Consider the following 22,145-nt stretch of genomic DNA (forward strand, 5'->3'; position numbering starts at 1 on the left):
TCAGGATTATGTGATGCTTGTTAAACAAGCTGATGCAAGGACCCTCCCCCTAGACATTCTGCATCAGTAACATGTCTAGTATGTCTGGAATCTGCATGCTTAACAAGCCCCGTACCAGTCCCATGGGGATCTGAGGGCACACTTAGAGATGATCTGGCTTGACTATCACATGTGCCTTTGGTATTTTTTGTTTTTAAGTTTTTCAAATCAAAAGCCCTGTTTGGTTTTTCTCAGAGTGAAATAAGCATGCAAGTTACAGAGTCCCTCTAGGGATGTGTTATTCTGCTTCCTTTTCCTATACTACAGTCATCCCATTCCCATGGGTTTGGGCCAAGACAAGGTCATAGTGATTAGCTTTTGGGAGCCTGGTCAGGGTTTCTGGAAGGATCTCAGGTGTGTTCTCCGCTATGGGGATGTTCCTCTTGTGGTCCTGAAGTCATGCAAACAAAAGTAGTTCCATTTCTTCCTGATACAGAAGGCAAGTGAGGCCAGAGTGGAAAGATGTAAGGATCATGAGGACAGGCAGACAAGGCATGATCGTAAGTTGTATTATGAGGCAGCTGAGACACCTCCTTAGAAATATGGCAGTGTCTATGCCACTTCTTTGTGTATTTCAGCACCAAGACCTATTCCTAGAAGAGCTGCCATATGCTCTGAATGCGCAGATTTGCGGCTATGGAGGGGCAGCTGCAGTGAATAAACCATGGGCACTCCATTGGGAAATTCTGTGTTCTGGGATGGAATTTTCTAGTGGGTTTGGAGGATACATGCAAACCAGGAGAGATAATGGGTACTGGCAGCACTCTGGTTTGTCCAACTTCCTTTTCAGAGGGTTTTGGGGCTTGACAGCCTCTCTTCTGGGAATGTGACATTATATTGGGTCCTAGTTTCTGACAATAGCTGCTGTTGTTGAGGAGTGTCTGGGGTCTATCACCTGTCTTCCAATAGCCTCTGTATCAGTGCCTCCTGGGAGTCCAGTGCTCCCCTGTGGCCCTGGTATGTGTGAGGCACTTTGCCACGTTCTGTGTACTTGAGATCATTTTGCTTCAGCTGGAATAAGCTTCTGTTTTTTTTTTTTTTTTTAAAGTTTGGGTTTAGCGGAGGATGATCCCTTCTCCACTCTTGGTCTCTTGGTGGCAAAGCACAGCTATAGGGATGATGAAACCACCCAGAGTATCATCCCTTGATGCTACCCCATCCACGTGAGGCAGGACAGTCACAACTCCATAATGATGTCACATTGATGTCAGGCTGATTCCCAGCAGTGCTTCACATGGTAGTCTTCATCATTCAAGTCTGTGAGCCACCCATGTAACTCCTTAACCCAGAAGGGAAGGAATTGATGGACAGCTGTGAGATTAAACCCTGTACCCAGTGAGATTATTCACTCCTTTTGCTGTCTGAAATCATATCCCATACCCAAATAACCATAATCTTGGAGAATGATTGCTCATCTCAGAAGAGCTTTAATCTGGCCCATATAAGCACTTGCATTTTGTTTCTCAGGCCATTTGCCCATGACATCCCGTATCTGCTGCAGCTCACATTTTACATCTGGCAGCCCGAAAAAATAAGGCTTAGTAGGCGAGGGCAACTACTTCTAGTTCCTCATAATCAGAGATGGGTTCCTTGACATAGTTGATTGGAGGGTGTAGCAAAACCTTCAGGAACTAAAGAGGAAAGGTAGTTTGTAAAATTGGACTTGAAGAAGAATGAAACCTGGTGAATTTAGCCTACTCCTCAGCCCCAGGAAGTTAAGTTTCTAATCCAACCAGCATTTCTCCAGCCAGGGCAATTCTGCCCCTGACATTGGCCTTTGTGTCCTTTCTGGATTGGTACCAGAACTTCTCTGGCCTTCAGGGTACTCAGATGTTCCCTAATTGTTATGGGGTGGGTCTGTGTGGCAGCTTGGTGCTACTTGGAAGGTGATTATGGTTCACCTTAAATACTTGCCTTTAAATGACTTTCTGGAAATTATCAAAAGGAAAAGTGGTTCAGTCACTGCACTCACCCTTCATAACCCCCAGCCATGGCAAGAAGAGAGCAGGATGATGGAAAATAGCCCACATCTGTCTCCCTTTCCATCAGCCTTTAGATGGACCGGAGATCATAGAAGTGAGTGTTAGCCCAGTCCCATAGGTGTGTCCTACCTTTTCCTTTTTAGAGCTGGTGGAGAACCCAGTTGAGAGGCAAAGGGCTTTGTGGAGTATGCACTTGAAATCAGTTTCTGAACCAACCATATATAGATTACACCACTATGAAACATCAGACAAAAGGCTTTTTGTTGAGAATTAGGACAGTTTTATTGTTTGACCAACATGCTGAGTCTTTTCCACATTTTACACAGTTTTATGTAAAGTCAATATGGCCGCTTATGCCTTCTGAGCCAGTAAGAGATGGAGATGCCACCCTCTGTGCTCCTCACGGCCAGTCACTCTATGGGGGTGAGCGAGGGGAGAGGGAGAGGAGAAGTTGACACACACCACGAGATGCAGGCTGGCCTTCGGTGCTGTGGACACTCCCCACCTCCTGAAGGAATCATCCAAACCCCCATTGCAGGGTTTTCCTGATAACCCATACCCTGCTGGGAAAGCCACCCAGATAGGGGTCTGGAGTCCAGGGAGTTTGCAGATCCCAAGTTTGAGAATACCCAAATAGTTCATTTCAAACAAAAATTTAATAGGGTTTCCTGGTCTGCATGAGTGCCCAAGACAATCAGATTGGACTTGGGACTGGATCTTCTTTGCAGTGGAGGAGCCCAAAATTCACTGGATTCTCCCACAGCTCACTGATGCACTGGGAAGAATCTTATGCCCTAACCACAGAGTAGAGATGGTCTGAGGAACACATCCATGCACAGTTGTCCTTTATATGTAAGTATACAGTCACATTTGCACATATGGATTGGCAATGGATTAAGAATGAAAACACCTTGGTTCTGATCACTCTTGACTTTCTAGGTAATTGATCCTTCTCTATCTTGGTTTACCTGTCTGTGAAACAGGAAGGATGATAAGACCTTTGCCTCACACTGCTGTAGCAAAGTGATAGTGCCTTATTACTTTGGGAAGAGGTAGTTTGGAAACTGACGTACGTAACAGCCCTGCCTTGGTCAGTGTACCCTGACATGCTTCTGTCTGCTGCCCCTCATGGGGCTCAGATAGGCCTTACTGGTCCAGGCTACCTGTTCTTGTGTCCTAAGATCCTCACCTGCCCTCCTCCGCCTTGTGAAGGAATGAGGCCACTCTACCTAGAGGACACCGAAGCCAGCAGTGCCATCCCTTTATTGTCACAGCTGGTACTGGCAGGCAGGGGGCTCTCAGCACTGGCTATCCACCAGGAAAATGGAGATGTTGGGCTTCAGATGTGGCTGCACTCAGCTTCCACTGCTTCGGTCCTTGTTTTGTACACCTGAGACACTCAAACTGTTCTGGCCATTCCTCCTCAGACCTAGGAACTTTGGAGAATGTTTGAGGATGATGTAGGAAAGGGAGTGCTGATAGTGACAGCAGGAAAGCCTTTGCCTAAAGGAACTTGCTTATGCTCAGTCGCCAAGCAGGCCAACCTAAGACTACACAACTGCAGTTCTAGTCCTCAAGATGCTGACTTCACTCCTTTTTGGCACGTGTGTGCCTGAATATAAATATGCCATGTCCTTTCTCCTCTTACTGTTTTCCTAATGCCTGCAAAAACAGAGCTTTACTGACAGGTTTTCTTCAAGGTCCTTAAAGATAATCAGAGAGAGCCAAAAGAAGATGACCCTGACTATCTCCCAGTTCAGGTAGGGTCCTTGGGGCGATGGCCTGCATTGCTGACTGAACTGAGATCATTTTCTAAAAGGCATCACCTGCTTTGCCCTCTGTGAGCCGATCTGAATTGAACAAAGATAGATACTTTGGGGATGCTGAGGCAATTTCATGACATTTTCAAGGGAACCTGATCATTTCATTATTGATCCTTAACTCTGAGTCAAGAGCCTGTCTATAAAGCAAGCACACAATGATGCCACCCGCCCAAAACGAGAGACAAGTAACCAATGCACTTCTGTGAAAGAGGTCTGGCTGCCTTAGTAGACCCAGGAAATGAGGCAGGGAAACTAGTGCTGAGGAAAGAGAGGGTCATAACAATGGCATGGAACCACTAAAATGGGAGACTGCCCTTCCCTTCAGAGGCCCACCAGGCTGGGGAGAGTCTGGAAGCAAGAGAGATGACGAAGTGTACACAATAGGAAAGGCAGGGGTTTGCTAAGGCCACATCAAGCCAAACGACATGTAATGTATCTCTTACCGCTCCTCCAGGGCCGTGATGGAATACATAGTCCATGGTGCCTTGGATGTGGACGCACAAGAGAAGGGAACTAAGTATCTACTTCATTTACAGGAAAGTTTTAAGAAGAGCTACTCTTCAGTGCCAAGAAAATAATTATCCACCATATATTCATTCACTATACCCAGTGCAGATCCCTGTGAGTGGGGCTGTTCCAGGGCCACAAGCAATGACCTTGCCAACAAGGCTATGTGTTGTGACATGGACTCCAGTAAATTCTCGCGAGGTAAGTAAGCACTCTTCCAACAAGCACCACTTGGGGGTGTGCCCGTGGTGGGGGGACACTGGCCCACATAGGCATGCACACCCGTGCATATAAGTACATGTATACATAGAGAAAGATGGTGGAGATATTCCCGTGGGCTATTTTTTTTTTTTTGCCTCTAGTTTAACACATACTATGCATTACTTTATTGATGGCAAGACAATCACAAGTTATTTGACAATATTAAGTATTTCTTATTTCAATACGTTGCAGTACTTTTGAATTTCCAAAACTGTTATCACAATGCAAATTCCAACTTGAGAGCAGGAAAAACAAAAATATACATTAAGCACATGTATCTCTGTGTGAGAATGTGTTTGTGGAAGGTGTATACACAAGTCTATCTATATATAATTATGTACACACATATAAAAATTAAACACATGACATCTGAATCATGTTTGTACATTGGTCTTTGCCTTCTGGAAGAGGAGCTCAGTGGGAATTCTATTTCCTCTCTTCTTTACCTGAAGATAAATTCCTCTCTCAAGATCAGATGGATCAGCCGTGACATACAGTCTCCTGGGGTGACATGTGGCCGGTCCACTGGACAAATACCAGTGAGTCCTTCTGCCATACTTAACTGGCTGCCATTTTGGATTGGTTTCTGAGAAGTTCTGAAATTTAGCCCAACAATCTTGTTGGAGTCCCGCCTGTGGAATTCACTGCCCACCTACCCCTGGTGGTCATTTAGCCCATCTATGACATGCCCATCAGCAGCCTGGAAGAAGAGCCAAAATAAGATGACCATTTTGGCCAGAGTTGCTGCCCACTGCCCAGCCCTGCATGGGCACAGGGTTATTAGTATGGGTCTATGAGGAATGCTAGCCAAGTGGGTACCATTACTTAGAAGAGCAAGTTCTCTTCAGAGATTTTACAGGACTGAGCCCTTCTCAGAAAGAGTCAAAAATGGCAAGGATGGATGGCTCTTTGGGGGCAGGGCCACACCTTAGCCATTCCTCAGGCAACTACAGTGCTGCTACAACACTCATAAAGCATGTGCACAAGGATTTCAACTGTACTGTGCTAGTGGAGCAGAAAAACACCAAGAAGTCGACTTTTTTAGAACAGTGCTCAGCAATATTACAACCAAGGATCTGAGAACATCTACTTTCAAGGCAGTAGTTGCGCAGACAACCCTCTCCTCCCCAATTACAGAGATGTGGTACAGGCTCTGGCTTCCATGACATCCCAGCTCAGGAGGGTTTCAGTGTGCTACACCACTCAACATCAAACATTGAGCTTCTTCTGCCTTTACCTTAGATCTGACCCAGATATCTGTGCTGACAGCTGGGCAGATTGGTTAAAACATTTTCATAACTCCATACTGCACCCCCATCTATAAACATACATACCAGAGTCCACATTTGCCAACTGCACCCCATCCTTCCCATGACCTCCTGCTCTGCAAACCACTGGGTGGCCCACAAAGAGCACAAGGCTGCCTACAGCAAGTGCCTTCCACCCACTCCAAGGTTTTTCAAAGAAGGGAAAGGAGAGAGAGAAGGAGTTCACTTGGGGTTGGCTGCTGGGCTCCCTGCAGTCCACAAGCCTTCATTTCAGCTAGGGCCGTGGCTGGGTCCCACAGAAGTAGAGTCAGAGCTGCCTCTTCAGAGGCTGTTTTGTCCAACCAGTGTTTGACTTTAACCTGCATGTTGGGGCCTGGTTGATCTGAGCTACATGGCCCAGGATTGGAACCTAATTAAGCTGCCCAACTGATTGTTTCAATTTCTTGGGCTGGAGGTGGGAGGAGGGCACAGGTGATGAACAGCTCAGAGAGAACGGGAAGGAGGTGGTGTTTGGAAAGGGTTCTCTGTAAGTTTACAAATATACAAAAACAAAAAGCACATCTTTCAAATAAAAATGACTACATTTTTATCTGGCAAAAAGTTGTATACACATGATTTAAATTTTTTTTTAAGATTTTTAACAGTTTTTGGCAATCTTAATAAAGTACAATATATTACAACCAAACCAAAAAATAGTTGTTTAAGGAACAGCTGTTAAGAGTGACATGATCCCTGATGCCCAGCCTCCCTCCCCACCCCACCCTACTCCTAGAGACAGAGAGAAAAGAAAAATCCTCCCATCTTGATAAACTCATTCCCCCCCTTCAGGAAGCTAACCAATAGGAAGCGTGTAACACAACAAGCGAGTAGTGTCAAAGGAAGTTGACCAGTAGGCTCTGCATTAGCAGGAGCAGCCGCCCTCGCTGGCTGGGGGCTCCTGGGGTTTGTCCAGCTTGATGTCGATCACTGCAGGGGCTGGGCTAAGGAAGACGACTCTCATGGGGAAGGTGCCATCCCAGCCCATGGCCCTGCGCACCCCTCAGCTGTACTGCACACAGCCCTGCTATGGCCGAGGCTGCTCTGTCCCTCAGCAAACACCCAGGGGCTTGGCTCTCTGCTTGGCCCCCCAAGAAAGATGCAGAATCACCAGCTCCCACCTTCCTCTCCACCTTCCCCTTCCCACCCCCCACCGGTCTAAGTCAAAGCAAAGGTCATCCTGCACTGTGGGCTCCCCATCTACACAGGCTAGAGCCCCCTTCCTAGAAGGCTTGCCTCGGTGACAGGTGCTCAGGGCTCCCAGCCCTACTACCCTAGTCTGAGCAGCTGGGGTGGGCAGGATTCTGGCTATTCAGAATCCTCAGTGGCAGGGACACCTACCTCTCAAACGCTGGTCCGAGTCTCACATCCTGAGGGTGCCTGTTACGAGGTTATGCCCATGGGTTGCTGCTGAGCCCAGCACCCTGTCCAGCCCTTTCTCTCAGTACCCTCAGGTCTGGGCTGGAGAAGCGCTGCTCAGAGCCAAGAGAAGGGCAGGTTGGGCTGCACAGCCGGGGCAGTCATTCCCTCCATCCCCACCAGGCTGAAATCTGCTACTTCAATCATTTGAGATTTTAGCCTTGCTAAAAATCCAGACCTGACTGCATCTGGGGGCTAAGGCCTTGGTGTCTGCTGCAGGACTGCACTGGGGTGAGGGGGTGGGATAAAAGCCCCACTAGGGGACGTGTTGCTGGCATCCTCGGATATTTCTGCAGCCCCTGTATGAGGACAGCAGAACAGATTCTTTCAGCACAGTGGCTTCCCAAAGCCAGCTGCGCTGACAATCCTGTCACGTTCTGATACAGACACAGCTTCACAGATTTCCCACCCTGGCACTCCCCCACTCATGAGTCTACTTCAGCTCCCCCTTGCCCTGACCATACCTTTAGGCTCTGCCAAGAAGCAATCCCCCATTTTCAAATATGTCCTACATTTTCTTTCTTTGCTTAGCTCAGGATGCTCCCACCTTCAAGAAATTATGTCTGCTTCCCCAAACCCCTAGGCTCCCTGTCTCAACCTGTAAAAAATCTCTTCATTCTTTGGTCCAAGGTTTAAATATTAGTCACCAGCTCCATGAAGCCTTTTCAGTCATAATGAGCACTTTAGAGGCTTTGCCAAGCTCGGTAAATGCATCCTCATCTCAGCAGCGTGACCCCTGCGGTGGCCGCCGTACCACCCCCTTCCAACCAGGAAGTGGTGGGAGCTTGCGTTCAAGCCCAAGGCCTTTTGACCCTGGAATTCACGCTTTTAAATGGCCTGGCTATACCCAGTCCCTCTAGGACAGGTTTCTCAAGCTTGTCACTCCTGCATTCTGGGCTGGATGGTTCTTTGTTTGAGGGGAAGGGAGCTGTCCTGTGTATGGGAGCTGTTTAGCTCCACCCACTGGGTGTCACCAGACCCACCCCTCAGCTGTGACAACCCAAAATGCCCTCAGACACTGTCAGATGTGCTAGAGCCACTGCTCCAGCTGGAAGGATGGTTACTATGATAGCATGGCATTACTATGATAGCTGCCCAATACTGAAGTTATGTGCGTAACATAAAAAAAATCTGAGTAAACTGAGTCAAAATGTGTATGTATACTGCACAGCAGTGGTTCTCCAATGACCACATCAGAATCTCCTGGGAAACTTGTTAAAAATACATCTCCCTGCATCCCACCTCAGTAGATCTAGGGTCTGGCCCAGGAAGGTGTATTTTAAACAAGTTCCCAATGCATACACATCCAAGGAACCTATTCCACGGATACGCCCAGAGTGGCACTGTACAAATAACTGCACTGTCCACTATGGGAGCCAACCCCGCCATGGGCCGTGGAGCACTGAAAATGAGGCTGGCGTGAGTGAGGAACTCAATTTTTAATTTAACTAGTTTAAATTTAAATATGTGGCTACAGTATTGGGCAGCACAGATGCAGATTGCACCTGCTAGGTGCTTTTACACAGGCTCCCACTTAATGCTGCCTCCTTCCTTATGATGCCACCTGCTGCTGAAACACAGTACTCAGGGTTGCCTGCTGATTGGAACGGATGGGTAAGAATCAGTGGACCCACAGCCTTTGAATATAGCACCCTGGAAGAGGAAAGTCCCTGTGGAAATTTACCAAAAGCCTCAAGAACCTTTAGCACATGCCTTTCCTGTGGGCAGAGTCAGAGACCACTTTTCCCTTCTCTCTGGTTCAGGCATGGCCCCAGTGCAGATCCCACTTAAGGGAGATGAGAACTACCCACCACTGGGCGCACTCACTGCCTAATGCCTCATTTCTCTGGTTCCTGGAATAGTGGAGGATGAGCCCCAGATGGCCTGTTATAAACTCGCCCCATTAGGTACACTTTTCCCACTGACACAGATGCACGTTCAATCCTCTCCATGTGGGGTGTAGAGAACCCCCCACCCTCTTAGTGGCAAGTGGTGCAAAAATCCATGGTGGTGGGATCCAAACATTTGGATTTGGTTCCAGCTCTGTCAGGCCACCAGCTGGGAGGCCTTGGCCATGTCCTGTCCTGTTTGGGGAGTCACTGCCCTCATCTGCTTAGAACCACTTCCACAGAGTGCACAAGCTATTCCTGTGAGCTGGCATAGGTCGGCCTTGCTCGGAAGGTATGGAGGCATTTTGTATTTGGGCAGAAAGGAGAGAGAGGCTTGTGTTTGCACATCCAATGGGGACTTGTGACTCTGCCACGGTGTGGCCCCATGGCTCCCCCTTTGTTGAAAGTAGTGCGGTGGGGCATCTGGCCAGGGCCAGCCTTGAGGGATGCCTGACTTCTTGGTGTGAAGATGAGGGTGGCAGCCCTGCCTCTGGACCTGGAAGCAGAGGCAAAATCTCCAAGCCAAACCCTGAGCCGAGAGAGCTGGAGCCAAGTATTAATGTTCCATACATCACCCCAAAGCTGTGTTTTCTTGTGGCTGCTACTGTTGTGGAACACAATTCTGAACATGACCCCAAAGCAAACATTTTCCGAAAGTCCGAATGTGAGGTGTAAGTAACCGGAGCAGCCAGCACCTGCCCGGGCTGAACCAGAGTGCAGCTGCCTCCAGCTGGGCAGTCAGGACTGGGTGTGCTCCAGGCTGCTATGGCACCTGCCGGGCAGGAGGCCGCCGTCCCCGGCTCCTGGGCAGTGTGGGAGGGGAGGGGGTATCTGCCCAGCTGGGGGCCCTGAGGGCTGGAAGGAAGGGATGATGGTCCCACTTCCCTGTGTGGGCCTCTTGCCATGTGCCTTGACTCCCCCAGGGGCCACCTGCAGTAGGCGAGGCACGAGGCCCACCAGGACGCTGATGCATGAACGGGCACCCTGGACTCTGAGCCCAACTGTGGGCCCAGCACAGAGCCCTCTGCCTGAGAGAGAATGGGAATGAAATGGTCGCTACTCAGAGCCGCCCCTCCTCCTCCCACTCCCTGGTCAATCTGTTCCAGTCCTTCCAATCTGCCCTGGAAGGATGGGGAGCAGACTGTCTGCCATGGATCCGTCACCTGCAGGGAGGACAGGCATCACCCCCTTCTTGCTCCTTCTACACTCCCCGGGTCTGCTCTTATCCCTGTACCCCAAGTTGGCTCCTGTGTGCTCCTGGCATCTCAAAGGAGCCCCACAGGATGGTGACCCAAGATGGTGACCCAGAGGCAGAAAAGTGCTTCCCCTGAGGGACAGAGCCCAACTCTGCAACCAAGAGCTGCAAACCTCTGAGCTTCAGCCCCCTGAGCTGCAGCCCCTCACCTGTGACAGGTCTCCAGGCAGGGCGCTCTCCCCACACCTGCTCCTCTGGGCCATGCCAACCACAGACTGCTGGGAGCACCTGCTCCTACCTAGGCCAGCCTTCCTGACCCATCCTGGGGAAGGGAGGATCTTGAGTCTGCGCTGAGAGCCCCTGGAGGACGGCTAAGAAGGCCCGGCTCCCCTGACAGCCCCTCTCAGGCCTCCCCCGCAGTAGCCATCACATCCCCAGGGTCCGGCCTCACCCTGCCTCCCCACCACAGGATGAGGCTGCATGAGGCGGCGACGAGGGGGGTGCACAGGCGTGAAATGCTCTCCTCTGTGGCTCACATGTTAAACCATCTCTGTTTCTTTGGTTTGACCCTCATCAGCCTGAGGCTGCCCTTCGGCCTCCTCCACGGCCCTTCTCTAATCTGTTATGGACTCTACCTTGGAGGCCTAAGGGGCTGAGGGGCAGGATGCTGGGAAGCTGCTCTGAGGGGACACGCTGCATTCTGAAGGCCAGGGGTCAAAGTGCCCCTCTCCAGACACAGAGTCTCTGCCTGCCTCCTCTCCTGCTGGCCAGACGCATGGAAGGCCAGACTCTGAGCCGTGCTTCCATCTACCAAGACAGTTCACACATGATCCTCTCCAATGCCCTTTGAGGGACACAGGGTCTAGGAATGAAATGAGACTGGATGTGGAGAAAGCACGTCGTGAATCCTAACTCTGCAGCTCCCCTGCTATGTGACACTGGGCAAATCACACCACCTTTCAGCTTCTGCTTCGGGTTTGGGCTGGACTATGCGAATAGGGTGCTACGGAGCTGTGCAGGGGTTACAGGGACAGGCAGGACACAGAAGGGGGCATCTGTTGGAGGAGGTATGTCTTATAGGGAGCAGGTTGAAAAAAATGTAGAACTCATACCCTTGGTGTAGAGCATCCTATGCTATTGTCGAGATTCTATTTGTCTTTATGAGAAACAAATCAGTGCTCATCATAAAGAAGGGCAGAGAGCTACTACTTCTCACTGCCCACCCCCCCCATCAGTCTGAACACATCTCCTTGGTATCCCCATGCTGTTTTGCAAGTGGGTGCAGAGATGGATAAAATGAGACATCACGGACAGTTAGAGCTGGTCAGGGACTTAGAGACCATGGAGTCCCTCTCTGTCTATGCTCAGAGGAGACCACGGGGCCCAGGGACGAAGGGTCTGCCCCAGCCACACCCATCAGCCCAGGCTCTGTCCACTGTAGTAAACAAACAAATGGAGGACACAGACAACGGGAGAAATGTCTTCTCTAGAATGTGTTTCACTCACTTGTCAAAGGAAAAGGATACTCCCTTCTTTGCTTTTCTCCTGGACATTCTCCATTCCAGGCAGAGCCGATGCCACACGTCGGAAGAGCTGGAGAGAGGGAGAGACGCAGCATGAGTCCCGCCCCTGCCCTTCACCTCCCAGCCTGGCCGGTGCCACCTCTGGCCCCTGCTGACCCCTGCTCTGCCCGCTCTGCCTCACCTCTTCTCCTCCTGACCTTGGGGCTTTACTCTCCTGTCTGCCTGCGTCCCACAAGGATGGAGGGTGCACCTAACTCCTCTCCTCCTGACCCCCTGCATCTCTCGGTACTAGGGCCTGGCAGGTCTCAGTGCACACCTAAGGAAGGAACAAACTGGCCCCTCACAACGGGGTGGGCTGGCCACAGGGTCAAGAGGAGCTGAGCGTGGACGGCCACAGCGGTGACTGCAGGGGTCCTACCCTGGTGCAGAAAGTTGATTTGGCCCAGGGAAGACCAGCACCTAGGGGAGATTCTGCCCCACTGCCTGTGCGGGCACCAGTGTGGGGAACCGACTGTGGGCCTGCACGGCAGCCCTGTGGCCCCTCCTCAGGGGTCCTGAGTGTCCAGGGGCATCGAGGCGGCTGGAGCTGGGAGCCAGGGCCACGCAGCCATGGCGGTGAGACTTCTCAGAGGGAGAGAGGGTCACGGGAGTGTGAATGTGATGTATCAGTATTGGGTGTCTGTGCGGGCATGGTGTGTACATTGTTGTGTATGGGGTGTGTGTGTGTATGTTTTGTCTGTAGGGTATGTGCAGAATCTGCATTGTGAGAGTGGCATGTTTGTGCAAGCACATGGAGGGAGTGTGTTGTGTGGACGTGCACATGGTGTGTTTGTGCATGTATGTGTAAGTGGGTGGGTGTGAGTGCATAGATGGCGTGAATGTGGAGTGTGTGCCGGGGCCTGGGAGAGCAGGGGTGTCAGATGGGGCGCTGGTAGGGACAGGCTCTAGGAGGTGACAGTGAGTATCAGGCAGCACTAAGGATTCCAAGCTCTTTCTCTTCTCTTCCCAGACACAAACTGCAAGAAGGTGGCAGGCTGTGGGCTCAGGACTTCTCCACTGCATGAGCCCCGAGGAGAGTATTCATGGTCACCCCAGAGCCCAGCCCTCTGCAAACACTCGAGAGGTGCCTGACAGTGACAGGGGACGGGAGCAAAAGCAGCGAGGGCCTGAGTAAGGGAATCACTGGTGGACCCAGTAGGTTCGGTCGGGCAGGAGTGGGCATGGCGTGCTGGGTGGGGGAGGGTGCAGAGGGACTGGGTGCTCCTGGGGGGGTTTTCCTTCTCTGCCTGTTTGACTGTCAAAACTGTCACAATCCTTGGCCAAACTTCCAATTAGGAGGCTCCTGGGATGGGTGTGGGTGTCTGTGAGTGGATGTGATCACCTTTAGAATCCAGGAGTCTTCACTGCATGGAGATTCCTCGGAACTGCCGCAGAGGCTGAACTGACCATATTTAACTACGGCTCAAACCATCCCCTGGGCTCCAGAACATTCCAGGAAGTGGGGGTATTGGCATCTCCCTGACGCCAGGAGCACATGCTACCCACTGCAAGGACCAGTGGTGCTGCTCTCCATTTCCGTACCTTCTCTGACTTTTCACCGGGACCCCCAAAGAGCAACAGCCCGGTCTCCCTTGTCTGCTTCCAGGAACGCATAGCTGCCCCCCTCACTTGGGGACAGCCTCAGCCTTACACCAAATGAGGCTGGGAAGACGGGGGTATAAATGAACCATGTCGGGACACTCCAACTGTGGAGGGCCCTGGGACCTTTGGGAGCCTCCCCATGTCTGCACAGGGCGCTTGGGGAGCCCTGGAATGGCCCTGGGCTGCTGCCCCTCCCACCCGGCCTTCCTGCTTCTCTGCCACACCGCCCTGGCCCCCCACCCCCACCCCGCCTGACATGAGAACCGTCACTGCATCAGGAGGTCAAGACCTTCTGAACTGCCACAGGGGCGGCTCGTCCAGAGTTCCCAGGCATTGTGGGGGTGGAGGAGCAGCGTCAGCCGCGTCCCCAGCCCGGCCACAGGCTCCCTGCGGCTGCACCTGTGGTCACGCTGCAGCCCTGGCTGCTCATCGCCGCTCCGTAAAGTCCCTTCTCATCCTGGAGGGCGGCAGTTCTTAACCTTTTTTTCTTAAGCCAGTCTGGTGAAGCCTATGGACCGCTTTTTTTGGAACAATGTTTTTAAATGTGTGAAATCACTTATAGAGGGATTTTAAGGGAAACCAATTAATATTGAAATATACTGCTAAAAGAACTTAAAAATACCAACTTGTGATTTAGCAACTCTGAGCTTTGGAAAGCATGTTGGAAAGTTAAGGTCTAGCAATAGGTCTCTGGCTACTGTGCCTGTGCAGTAGTGACGAGTGTACATGTGCCACGATATTTGCAAAATGACAGATCTCGTGTAAATATCTGTGATTCCTCCTGATGATAAAGTGAGAGCTGCTGCTAATACTGGTGCAGCTTGTTGCCTACATTCATCACTGAAGACCAGTTAGCGGTTAGGGCAGAGAAAGACGTAATTTTTTTCCAGCTGAAGCCCACAGACCTGTTGAATTCTGTCCATGGGCTATGAGGTCCCTGCCCCCTGGCTCAGCTCAAAGTCCACTTCCACTAGGGATCCTCTATTTTGATTCATGAGGCTCCCCCCTTTGCTGCTTTGAGAGGATGTATGTCTCCTAGAAAAGCCATGCTTTAATCCTAATTCCATTTTGTAAAGGCAGCCATTTCTTCTAATCCCTATGCAGCACTGTATGTTTGAATCTGTAATTAGATCATCTCCCTGGAGATATGACTCAATCAAGAGTGGTTGTTAAACTGGAGTAGGTGGAGATGTGTCTCCACCCATTCAGGTGGGTCTTGATTAGTTTACTGGAATCCTATAAAAGAGAACAACAAGAGAGAAAGCCAGGAGATTCTGAGAGAGAGGAGTGACAGCCATGAGAAGCAAGGAGTCCACCGGCAGAGACCTTTGGAGATGAAGAAGGAAGACGCCTCCTGGGGAGCTTCATGAAACAGGAAGCCAGGAGAGAAAGCTAGCAGATGATGCCGTGTTCGCCATGTGCCCTTCCAGCTAAGAGAGAAGCCCTGACTGTGTTCACCATGTGCCTTTCCACTTGAGAGAGAAACCCTGAACTTCATCAGCCTTCTTGAACCAAGGTGTCTGTCCCTGGATGCCTTAGATTGGACATTTCTATAGACTTGTTTTAATTGGGACATTTTCTTGGCCTTAGAACTTTAAACTAGCAACTGATTAAATTCCCCTTTTTAAAAGCCATTCCGTTCCTGGTATATTGCATTCTGGCAGCTAGCAAACTAGAATACCCCTCCTGTAGGCTCTACGGCTCTGGGAGCGAGCTCTTCTCTCCAGGCCTGCTTCGCCCTCCATAGCCCTGAGCTCTGGCCAACACAAGGCATGAAATGGAATTTCCTGCATCTGCGTCCAAATTGATTCTAGGGAGCCGCTGCTTCTCTCAGCGTACGCGGCAAGGTCACCGGCTGCAGCGCCTGGCACCTAAGGACAGGGCCTGGGCCTGCTTGCACCTTCCCTCTCGCAGGCCTTACTCGCTCTGGAGGGGTGTTGGCAGCTACGGGGGGCGGGGTGCCCCAACTCAGTCCCTGTCCCCGGGGCAAGGCCCACTTATGTGGCCATGTTTATGTGCACTTTACAGTGGCTGAGCATGGCCGGACCCCTGTGCTGGGCCGGCGCGGCCTCACCTGCTTCACATTGTAGCCAGTCTTTGCGCTGGTTTCGATGAACATGACACTCAGTTCTTTGGCACGCTGTTCCCCTTCCTCGATGGTTATCTGCCTGGAGATGACGGAGAGATGGGAAAATCAGTTCAGCAGAGAAGCAGCCCCAGGAGAGGTAGAGGGAGGACTCGGACGTTGCGGGGGAGCAGACAGGCCCCTCCGCCAGCTCCGAGGACACGGCTCTGATCTCAGGGGTCCTGGGAGGGGGCCCAGGGGTGCAGCAGGACATCAGCACCTTTCCTTTCTCCTCCAAAGAATCTCCCCAGCTTAGGAGCAGACCCCAGGACAGACCTGGCTGGGCCTGTCCCCAGCTTGCCTTTGCCAGCAGTCACTGTTGCAAGAGTCTTCCTTTGTAAAGAATGCCGAGCCACACACTGCCCCCCTTTGGGCTGTGCTATCTGCCCGGTTTTCCAAATAAGAACACTGAGGTTAAACATGACTCCTCCAGAGTTACAAAGCTAGCAGTGAAGGAGCTGGGATACGAGCCCAGAGCTGTCCACGTTTAGGACAGGACTCAAAGTAGGATAAAATTCAGATTATTCCCTAAATGGTCAGGGTGCATTTCAGGAAGCCAGATGCTTTATTGAAATTTGTTTCTTTTGAACAAAGAAACCTGTTGCTTTTCTGGACCATGGGAGGGTTATAGGGTTATAGGGGATGAGGGACAAATGCATGTCAAAGCATGTCAATCAGCCCTCCACACTGGAGGGCAGCCACATACTAGCCACTGCAGAGAAAGCCTCATACCCAGAGGCAGGAAGGAACCAGGACTGGGCCAAAGATGGAAGGTCCCACTTTACAGAAGTTCTGTATGCTCACATCTGAGCTGGAATATTCACACACACACACACACACACACACACACACAGACAAATTCATGTGCACTTTACAGGGGCAGAAAGAGACAAAGTGCAAACAGGACTGCTGTGTCTGGGGCTGGGCTGTGGCCACGGCTGGGTCCCAGACCACTAACTGCCGGGCTGAGCCAGGTGCACAGGCCTCCAGCTGCCCAGTGGACAGAGAAGCGTTCCTACCCCCTGGCAGTGGGAGATGGGGCTTCAGAGCTGAGGCAGCCTTGAGCGGGGTGTCCATCACATGTTCTCAAAGGCCCTGGAGTCCTGAGGGCCTTTCCCACAGACATGGGGCCACATCAGACACCCAGAACTGCCACCCACACACCCCCAAACTCCTTGAGCAGGAGTTACAGGGAAATGAAAGCCAGGCCTGGCCTCGCCAGCCCCCTGCACCTCTGCACGCATGCCCACCTCTTGTCGGCCAGGTCCGTCTTGTTGCCCACCAGCATGATGATCACGTCACTGCCCCTCTCTGTCCTGACATCATCAATCCACTTAGAGGTCTGCTGGAAGGAGTTGAGATCTGAAGACGGAACATGTAAATAAAAGCAGGAGTGAGAGCCAGCCCCGACAGGAGAGGGAGAAGGTGGCGAGGGGAGCGTGAGGCCAGGAGCAGAGGGGGGGAGGGCACATGCCCTCAGATGTCCTGGAAGGGGTCGAAGCACTGTCCACCCAGACCAGTGGGCTTAGGCCCTCCAGGGGGAGGACCCTGTGTGCTTGGGGAGCTGCTGCAAAGGAACCGGGCCCTGCTCTGGGCCTCTGGAGAGCTCCTCACCACGCTGAGCTTTGGGGAAGAGGATCACCCACATGGAAGGTCACTGTGTCATGATGCACTACATGGAATCATGGCTTTAGGGGCTCACCTGAAAGGAGTCATACCTGGCGTTGGGGGCACAGAGCAGAGTGAGGAATGGGTGACCTGGGAGAGAGTGGGGTGGGGTGACAGAGGGGGCCCCAGCAGCCCTAGGGAAGAGGGGCTCTGCACAGTAGCGTCCCCGCCAAGGCCTCTGTGCAGTGCCGCTCAGGGGAAAGCCGGAGACCCCCGCAGGCCCTGCGTATAAGAGGAGCAGGAGCAGACGAAAGCCTGTTTCGAGGCAGCGCCCTCCTCAATCAGAACACACGACAGGCCTCACAGAGAGGAGCAGTCACAGGGAAGTGCCCACCTCTCAGCAGGCAGCATGCCCCAGAGGAGGGAGGTCCTGCCCTGCGATGCCTAATTCCCGCAGCCCAATTTCTATAAAATTCCCGCAGCCTGATTTCTCTTCCACACAGCATCAGACTGCAGGAACCCAGACCCAGGCAGAGCTCCATTCCCACTGGCACTATGGCCACTGCGTTTAGGGGGAGGGCTTGAAAGAGGGGGCGGGCAGAGCCCAGGGCAGCCGGTTGGTGCGTTCCTTCTCCTGGGATGGCAGTGCTGTGGATGGCACCAAGGCTGTCTTCCCATCATGGGTGTGACCTGCCTTCTGCCACAATGACACACACACACACACGCTGCTCCATAGGGGCCCTGTCTAGAATAGGGGGGGATGCTGATCGTTTCCCAGGGCCAGGGAGGGTGCAGGGGCAGGAGCAGGGCCAGCCTCGTGAGCCCTTGCTCACCTCCTCACCCACCTAGCCCTGGGCGGAGCCAACCCAGCCCAGCCCTGTGCATGGGCAGGTGGCACCTGTCACCGGGGTGGGGGAGGAGGGAAATCACCCTGGTGTTGAGTCCCACCCCAAGCACTGGGCCTCGTGCATTCCGAGCAGAAGGACACGCACATGCACGCACATGCACACCCGCCTGCCCCCAAGAGCCGCGCGGGCTCGGCCCAGGCCCCGCACTCACTGGTGACGTCATACACCACCACCGCCACCGTGGAGTCCCGGATGTAGCTGGGGATCAGGCTGCGGAACCGCTCCTGGCCTGCTGTGTCCCACAGCTGCAGTCGCACCTGTCGCAGAGAGGGCAGGGCCGTGGGCAGAGAGGTCAGCAGGGGCAGCGAGGCCCCCGGGGTGGGGGTGAGGGGTGCAGGGGCCAGGCCCTGCGATGGGGGCACGGCCAGCTCCGGCCCTCGGCTCTCTCCTGGTGGGTGCCCAGGTAAGGGTCCCAGGTGACGCGCCTGAGGGACCCCTCCCGACCCTCCCAGGTCTAGAGTGGAGCACTCACCGTACGATCCTCCAAGTACATGGTTTTTGACAAAAAGTCAATCCCAATGGTGGCCTGTTCAAGGAAAGCACAGAAAGGTCAAAGCTTCAAGGTCTCAGGCAAAGACGCAAAAGCACAGGGACCCCAGGAAATGCACAGCAAAAGGGGAGTCCATGCCATGTCCCACGGGGGCCCTCTCCTGCGGTCTCTGCTCCCTGCCACCGGTGACCCCTTCTTGTCCCTCTCAGAGGAAGTGGGTTTGAGCTAAGGATGAGGGTGTTCACGTGTGGGGAGATTCTCTTTGGAAAGAGAAGGAGACCTGCCTTGGGAAGGGAGTGAAAGAGAGTGAAGAGGAGGTGTCCCAGGATCAAGGCCACTGGAATGCGCAGCCACTGGCTGTCCCCAGGTGGGGTCCTGAGGGCCAGGAGCTGCTGTGGCTTCCATGCCTGGCCCTGCTTGGCTCACCTGCCTCCCTCTCCTCCCGCCTTCCCTGTGGGCTCCCAGATCTCTTCAGCCATGGGACACGGGGCTGCTCAGGCTTGGGTCCACTAAGCCACAGAGTGGGTGGGTGGCGGGGGCACTGGCAGACCACCCAGAGCAGCATCTCACTGGTCAGCAGCAACTCTGCACCTCACCTATGACCCCCTCGCTCCTGGCAGTGGGAGCAGCAGCTGGGGAGGGTGCAGCCAGCCACACAGCCAAATGGCTGGGACCCACTACTCACTCGCCATTGCACCCAGCATCTGGGAGGAGGAACTAAGCATCTGAGATGTTGTCAGTCTGCGATGGAAACTGCCACATAATCAACGATAATGAAAAACCAGGCACAACTTGACCGTCCACACTCCTGGTCAGATACAGTGTGGTACAGCCACACCATGAGAGTCCTTGGCAGCCATAAAACTCAGGTTTGTGAAATATACTTAAGGATTTGGGGAATGGTCATCAAGTGGGAAAAAAAAGTAGGTTATAAAACATCATGCCTAGAATAATCCCAATTTGATTAGTTAAAATAAATGTGTAAATATTTTCACATTTTCTTAGACACTAGAGATACATGGAAGCATTAATAGTGCCAATGTCTGAGTAATGACGTGACAGCTGATTTATTTTTTTACTTCCTTTTCTCTATTTTCTACAATGCACATGTAAGAGTTCTAGAATCAGAAAAGAGCATTTTGCAACAAAAATAAAGTTTAAAAATAAGTTTAGTTGTATGGAAAACTGTTCAATGACTTCTGATTACAAAAAAATAATACAACCAGGGGAAGCCCAAAAGAACAGAAGTTGCCACCATGGCTCTAGTAGGCCCAGGCTGACTGCAGACATGTGCACACACAGCATGGAGATGTGCAAGCACGTACGTGTATGTATTCACACCCCAACTCATTCCACAATGAATTTAAAGGGGTTGAATCCTCCTGGAAGCTTGCTTTAATGCAAAGATATGGAGTGTCAAGGAACTGTATGCTTTTAGAACGTGAATGCTAGACAAACACCTTAGGCACAACTCATCCAAATCCCACGCTTTGGAGTGGAAAGAACAGGCCACGGAAATTAAAGGCTATGCCCAGCGTGGCTTGGCCAGTCAGTACCAGAGTGGGGAAGGTAAGTGCTAAAACCATGCAGCACATTGGTTCTTTTTACCCCAGCCTTTCACACCTGTCCTGCATGGTGCAGTCACCAGGGCACAAGTCTGGAACTGACAAATGGCTTGTGTATGCAGTCTTCCTTTCTGCAGTAACAGGACTCTGAAGTGTAGATGGACTCACAACTGCCCCAAGTAAAGAATATTTCCCAGCTTCCCCTGCAATTGGTGGCTAAGTTCTGGCCAGTGTGGTGGTAAGGTCATGCATACCTCTTCTGGGATGGGTTCTTCCTGGATGGGTCATGCCCACAGTGCCCCTTTCCTCTGCCCACTGCTTGGAAAGCAGACACAGTGGTGGTGAGTCATTGGCTCAGGCTCATGCAGATAAGGATGAAAGATCAGTGATGACAGAAGATCAAGGAAGTCTAAATCCCTGACATGACAGAGCTATTTCAGCAGATTTAGGCTGCTTATACCCAGACTGTCAGGTGAGAAAGAATTAAAAACTTCTATATTGTTTAGGCCACTGGGTTTCTGTTAACACAGCTTAGCTTCTATCTTAACTAACAGAGCAAAGAACCATGGAGAACGGGTCCCTCAAAGGCAGGCATCAAGGATGCGATGGTGAGGTTACTGACGCTGTTAAGAATGGCAGCCCATTTCACCTCTCATGTGCACAAAGCATTGCAGCTTCCATGGGGGAGAAGAGATGTCACCAGGTAACGTGACAAGGAACTGAGCTATTGGGATCAAGCCCTTACCAAAGCTCAGCTCGCTGGCCTCCATAATCTTAAGTACCATTGCCTGGACACTTACATACTTTATCTCTGTTATGCCTTATGACAGCAGGACCAAACAGGTGTCAGTGAAGAAATCAAGGTATAAAAAGGCCAACTTTCTATCTCTTCAGACCTCTAAGACATGTATTCCCACTTCCATGTTCCTTCTACATGACAGAAATCTCTGATTCCTTAACTATCCATTCTCTCAGTTCTGTTATGGTCATATTCTTCAACCAACCAGACTAGTGAGCCACTTCAGACCTTCCTACAGCTGTACAGACTGATGGGAAAGCACAGGTGTTGCTGGGTTTGGCTGAACTGTCAGCTCTGCTCAAGAACATATTCCCAAGTTCTGCTTCCAATAATGGTTGAGTAGCTTATATTAGACTAACCCTATCATAGATAACTATCATAAACTCTTAGGCAAATATAAGAAATAACAATATGTAAGCACTGAAGAGTGTCAAAAGCAGGCAGAAAATGGAGGGGTTACAATCTCTGAAGGAAGGGAAGAGACCTAGCTGAGATCCTTCATTTAACCAGTTTTTCTGAGAAGGAAACTTCCCAGTCTCACCAAGTTAGAAGGACTTGGTAAACACCTCAGGCTTTCTAAAGGAACCCTAGAAGGGCCAGCTTTGGGAGTAAAGGCATCACCTCCAGGCTGAGGGTTATATCATAGAACTAAAGAAAAAACAGAAACAAAAGAGATCCATCTTAAGAAAGCCTAAATATGGTAAGTACCCCTTGGAAAAAAAAAGAAAGATATATGCCCATAATTGAATTACCTATTAAAATAAAAACTCAACATTCTTCAGGGAAGGTAACAGAATCCAAGAGTCTCTAAAATTTATAATCAATGTCTATTATACAATAAAAAATTACTAGATAGATATTGGGGGTTGAATTATGTACCCCAGAAAAACATGTTCTTAATCTTAATCCATTCCTCTGGGTGCGAAACCACTGTAAATGGGACTTTTTAAAGATGTTATTTTTAGTTAAGGTATGATCAACTGAATTAGCTCTGGCTTTAATCCAGATTACTGGAGTCCTTTATAAGCAGAATGAAATTTAGATACAGAGAAAGAGAGTCACACAGA

The 22,145-nt window shown here is 51.3% G+C and overlaps 1 protein-coding gene across 1 annotated transcript in view; it reads right to left on the bottom strand.

The window, feature by feature from the left end:
- Window positions 1-2,126: 2,126 nt before the first annotated feature.
- Window positions 2,127-22,145, bottom strand: part of RAB6B (RAB6B, member RAS oncogene family) — a 66,424-nt gene continuing 46,405 nt past the window's right edge. Inside the window, exons 3-8 of the mRNA XM_077130161.1 lie at window positions 18,697-18,750; window positions 18,376-18,481; window positions 16,959-17,070; window positions 15,658-15,751; window positions 11,946-12,012; window positions 2,127-6,846 (exon numbers count right to left, since the gene is read on the bottom strand). Coding sequence (XP_076986276.1) covers window positions 6,782-6,846; window positions 11,946-12,012; window positions 15,658-15,751; window positions 16,959-17,070; window positions 18,376-18,481; window positions 18,697-18,750 — 498 coding nt within the window. The 3' untranslated portion in view covers window positions 2,127-6,781. The remainder of the gene's footprint in view (window positions 6,847-11,945; window positions 12,013-15,657; window positions 15,752-16,958; window positions 17,071-18,375; window positions 18,482-18,696; window positions 18,751-22,145) is intronic.

The sequence above is a fragment of the Tamandua tetradactyla genome, chromosome 15, assembly GCF_023851605.1.
Source record: "Tamandua tetradactyla isolate mTamTet1 chromosome 15, mTamTet1.pri, whole genome shotgun sequence".
Lineage (NCBI taxonomy): Eukaryota > Metazoa > Chordata > Mammalia > Pilosa > Myrmecophagidae > Tamandua > Tamandua tetradactyla.